This window comes from Oncorhynchus keta, chromosome 18, assembly GCF_023373465.1.
Source record: "Oncorhynchus keta strain PuntledgeMale-10-30-2019 chromosome 18, Oket_V2, whole genome shotgun sequence".
Lineage (NCBI taxonomy): Eukaryota > Metazoa > Chordata > Actinopteri > Salmoniformes > Salmonidae > Oncorhynchus > Oncorhynchus keta.
In genome coordinates, this window is record NC_068438.1 from 34,393,242 (window position 1) to 34,398,241 (window position 5,000).

The 5,000-nt window shown below is 46.3% G+C and overlaps 1 protein-coding gene across 1 annotated transcript in view; it reads left to right on the top strand.

The window, feature by feature from the left end:
* fat3a (FAT atypical cadherin 3a) overlaps positions 1-5,000 on the top strand; it is a 411,491-nt gene that overhangs the window by 379,531 nt on the left and 26,960 nt on the right. The window contains 6 exon segments of the mRNA XM_052467975.1: positions 1-260; positions 390-604; positions 850-987; positions 2,746-2,889; positions 3,057-3,254; positions 4,814-5,000. The exon segment at positions 1-260 is cut by the window's left edge and continues 130 nt beyond it; the exon segment at positions 4,814-5,000 is cut by the window's right edge and continues 255 nt beyond it. Of these exon segments, the coding sequence (XP_052323935.1) occupies positions 1-260; positions 390-604; positions 850-987; positions 2,746-2,889; positions 3,057-3,254; positions 4,814-5,000 (1,142 nt within the window).

Here is a 5,000-nt window from a genome sequence, read left to right on the forward strand (position 1 = left end):
GGTCAGAGCGTCCGACCAGGGCTCTCCGGTCCGCCTGTCCTCCCTGGTCAACGTAACCGTTACAGTCCTGGACATTAATGACAACCCGCCGGTGTTTGAGCGGCGTGACCACCTCGCCACCGTGCCAGAGGACGTGGGGTTAGGGACGGAGGTGCTGAGAGTGTACGCAGCCAGTAAGGACATTGGAACTAACGCTGAGATCACCTATAGTATCCGCTCAGGCAACGAGCACGGAAAGTTCCACATACACCCCCTCACTGGTGAGTTCCCATTTGCAGAATATAAAGTGTCAATTTATGTCTTTGTTAGCAAATTTGTGGTACAGACTTGTACATGGTGTTAGAAGTAGGATATCTACCTCCCTGTTGAACTCTCTCTCTGTGTACCAGGTGCCATCTCAGTGTCTAAGCCTCTGGACTTTGAGATGTGTAAAGACTACTTCCTCACTGTGGAGGCCAGAGACGGTGGAACCCCGCCCCTAAGTGCCGTAACCATGGTAAACATCAACCTGACAGACGTCAATGACAATGCACCCATGTTCAGCCGAGACGTCTACACCACTGTCGTATCCGAAGACGCAACCATCGGAGAGTCCGTCGTCAAGGTATGTCCAGTTGGCTCTTTAAACTGGACTGGTTGAGCCATGTTTCCCTGACCTCTCCAGCAGTGCCCCCAATTGGGTTGCACTCATTTTCTGGTACCAACACACCTGATTCATTCTGAACTGAAGTTGAACTGGATAGGAGTACTTGAGTGTGTGCGTGTGTGTGTGTGCGTGTGTGTGTCTTACTGTGTGTGTGTGTGCGTTGGAGAGACCCTGCCTAACCCCCTCTCCTTCTCCTCCTCAAGCTGACAGCTGAGGACGTAGACAGTCAGGTGAATGGGGATATCCTCTACTCCATCGTCAGTGGCGACAAAGAGAACCAGTTCTTCATAGACCCTCTCTCTGGCATGGTGAAGGTCAACAAACAGCTGGACAGAGAGACGGTGAGCACACACACACACACACACACACACACACACACAGGTACACACAAATGCAAGTACACACACACACAGGCAAAGACAAACACACACACACGTAAACACACAGACGCACGTAAACACACACAGAAATAAACCAACACTATGGATAATACAACCACAACATGAACACTAATAACAAGGACAGTCTCTGACATGCTCACGCACACAGGTACACACATGTACACACACATGTACACACTCACAGGCACACACACAGGTACACACACACAAACAAACCAACTCTACAGCCAATAGAACCACAACATGAACACTAATACGCACACTGCAACATCACAAACACCCTCGTCATCATCCCCCTGCAGCTAGCCACCTCCTCCTGACCGTTTCTCTCATGGAGGTTGTCCTCTAATTATAGAGTGGGGGCATGGCATCCCATCCCTCCTCTTCCCAAGCTGCCTTCTTCCCTCTCTTTTCTTCCCTGGAGTGCTTGAAGAGTTCCGAGTGTGTCTTCCAATTCCCGTCATAAAAAATTCATGAGTGTGGTCCGTGATAGTGCAGAGAGCGTATCTGATCACAGTCCAAAGAGAACGCCTGGGCTTGTGGGAGATGAAAGAGCTGAGGAAAGTGTGTTTGGGTTATCAGAAAGAGCTCAGCCCTGTGTGTGTTGTGTGTTCTCAGCGTGTGTGTGTGTGTGTTTGTGTTTCTCAGTGAGCGTATTTTTAATTTCTCAGAGTGTTATGTTTAATTGCATGTGTCGTGTGAGTGTGTGTGTTGTGTTTCTCAGTGTGTGTTGTGTGTGTTTGTGTGTGAGACATTGTGTATTTTTGTTTGTGTGTGTGCATGTTTCTGTGTGTTTGGTGTGGTGCATTACGTGCAGAATGTGGAGTCTTCACACACTCATTTCCATATAGGTTATTCTCATTGACTCTCCTGAGCACCACTGTGGTTGTTTATTGTGGTTTCTTTTTGAATTTCTCAGAGTGAGAGGCTGTTGTTTCTTCTGCTGTGTTTAGTTAGGTTGTTATTACAAAGCAATATGTGGAGGCACACAGTAGGGAATAAGGTGTGTGTGTGTGTGTGGGTGGGTGTGTGCGTGGGCGTGTGTGTGTGTCTTCAGTCCCTAAGCTAGTAAATACTGTCTACCTGAGATAGCCTTGACGGTGTTCCCTCAGGCACACTCTTAAAAAAATGTACTATCTAGAAACTAAAAGGGTTCATCGGCTGTCCCCCTAGAAGAACCATTTAAAAACAAATGTTTTGTTTCCCGGTAGAATCTTTTGGGTTCCATGTAGAACTCTTTCCACAGGGTTCTACATGGAACCAAAAAGGGTTATTCTATGTCGACAGTCGAATAACTATTTTGGAACCCTTTTTTCTTAGAGTGTAGAGTGAATCTGAGAGACAGAGACAGAAAGCCAGGGTACGTGCTTGGTAGGACACGCCAGGAATGTGTCAGTCACAGGAGTGTGTTTCAGAAGATCAAAGGATGCGCCCACAACCAATCACAACACACTTAATCAGTGCCGTTAGATCCTTGTTTGGTTTACTGATATTCAAGGGGTACCAAATTATGAGGATGCATATCCAGAGGATATTTGATTAGGGACTTGTCATCATTGGTTCATGTGTGGTGAATTTGATTTGCATGGAAATTGCTGCGTTTGATTTTCTCGATCCTGTTATAATTATCAGGAATGAAATTATTAAAATGTTTCTCAACGTAAAGTTTCAAGGGAAAACGTATTTTTTCTTCTGTAGGTGTCTGGTTACTCTCTGGCGGTCAGGGCTCTGGACAGTGGTGTTCCGCCCATGTCGTCAACGGTGATGGTCAACATCGACATCTCAGACATCAATGACAGCCCGCCTACTTTCACCCCGGCCAATCTCACCACTGTCATACAGGTGCTGTTACTCACATGATTGACAGCTCTGATGACCAATGAACTTCACATTACATCCACATAGACATAGATATTCACACACATATCCCTTCTCACAGGAGAAGCACACACACACACACTCCGTCTTGCATCTAATCTCATTTCCCTTCTTGTATTGTCCAATCACAGGAGAATAAGCCCATCGGCACTAGCATTCTGCAGCTGTCTGTCATAGACCAGGACTCCTCCCATAACGGCCCACCCTTTGAGTTCCGTATCTTATCAGGGAATGAAGGTGGAGAGTTTACACTGGAGTGGGATGGAACTCTGCTAGCCAATCAGGTGTTTAGGAGGGACTTGGCCACAGAGTATGTCATCCAGGTCCAGGTAAGAAGACCATTTTACATCATCTCTACTGTTTACTGTTAACACCATGTCTTATAACCAACTGGTCAACCCTGTTAGTGTTAACACCATGTCTTACAACCACCTGGTCAACCCTGTTAGTGTTAACACCATGTCTTATAACCAGCTGGTCAACCCTGTTAGTGTCAACACCATGTCTTATAACCAACTGGTCAACCCTGTTAGTGTCAACACCATGTCTTATAACCAGCTGGTCAACCCTGTTACTGTTAGCACCATGTCTTATAACCAGCTGGTCAACCCTGTTACTGTCAACACCATGTCTTATAACCAGCTGGTCAACCCTGTTACTGTTAACACCATGTCTTATAACCAGCTGGTCAACCCTGTTAGTGTTAACACCATGTCTTATAACCAGCTGGTCAACCCTGTTACTGTTAGCACCATGTCTTATAACCAGCTGGTCAACCCTGTTAGTGTCAACACCATGTCTTATAACCAGCTGGTCAACCCTGTTACTGTTAACACCATGTCTTATAACCAGCTGGTCAACCCTGTTACTGTTAACACCATGTCTTATAACCAGCTGGTCAACCCTGTTAGTGTTAACACCATGTCTTATAACCAGCTGGTCAACCCTGTTAGTGTTAACACCATGTCTTATAACCAGCTGGTCAACCCTGTTAGTGTTAACACCATGTCTTATAACCAGCTGGTCAACCCTGTTAGTGTTAACACCATGTCTTATAACCAGCTGGTCAACCCTGTTACTGTTAACACCATGTCTTATAACCAGCTGGTCAACCCTGTTAGTGTTAACACCATGTCTTATAACCAGCTGGTCAACCCTGTTAGTGTTAACACCATGTCTTATAACCATCTGGTCAACCCTGTTAGTGTTAACACCATGTCTTATAACCAGCTGGTCAACCCTGTTAGTGTTAACACCATGTCTTATAACCATCTGGTCAACCCTGTTAGTGTTAACACCATGTCTTATAACCATCTGGTCAACCCTGTTAGTGTTAACACCATGTCTTATAACCACCTGGTCAACCCTGTTAGTGTTAGCAACATGTCTTATAACCAACTGGTCAACCCTGTTAGTGTTAACACCATGTCTTATAACCATCTGGTCAACCCTGTTAGTGTTAACACCATGTCTTACATGTCTTATAACCAGCTGGTCAACCCTGTTAGTGTCAACACCATGTCTTATAACCAGCTGGTCAACCCTGTTAGTGTCAACACCATGTCTTATAACCAGCTGGTCAACCCTGTTAGTGTTAACACCATGTCTTACATGTCTTATAACCAGCTGGTCAACCCTGTTAGTGTCAACACCATGTCTTATAACCAGCTGGTCAACCCTGTTACTGTTAGCACCATGTCTTATAACCAGCTGGTCAACCCTGTTAGTGTCAACACCAGGTCTACAACCAGCGTGTCAACCCTGTTAGTGTCAACACCAGGTCTTACAACCAGCTATCTTGTGGAAGGTCTGTGTTACTAAATCACACATGGGGTTACATTGGCTCTGTGGTAACCCTTTGCTTCTCCCCTCCTCCCCCTACCTCCAGGTAAGGGACTCAGGTAAGCCCCGTCTGTCCTCCTCTTCTACCCTGACTGTGCGTGTGATTGAGGAGAGCCTTCACCGGCCCGTAGCACTTCCCCTGGAGGTCCACATCATTACCATGGAGGACGAATTTCCTGGAGGAGTCATCGGCCAGCTGCACGCCACTGACGCAGACCCCTATGATGCCCTGA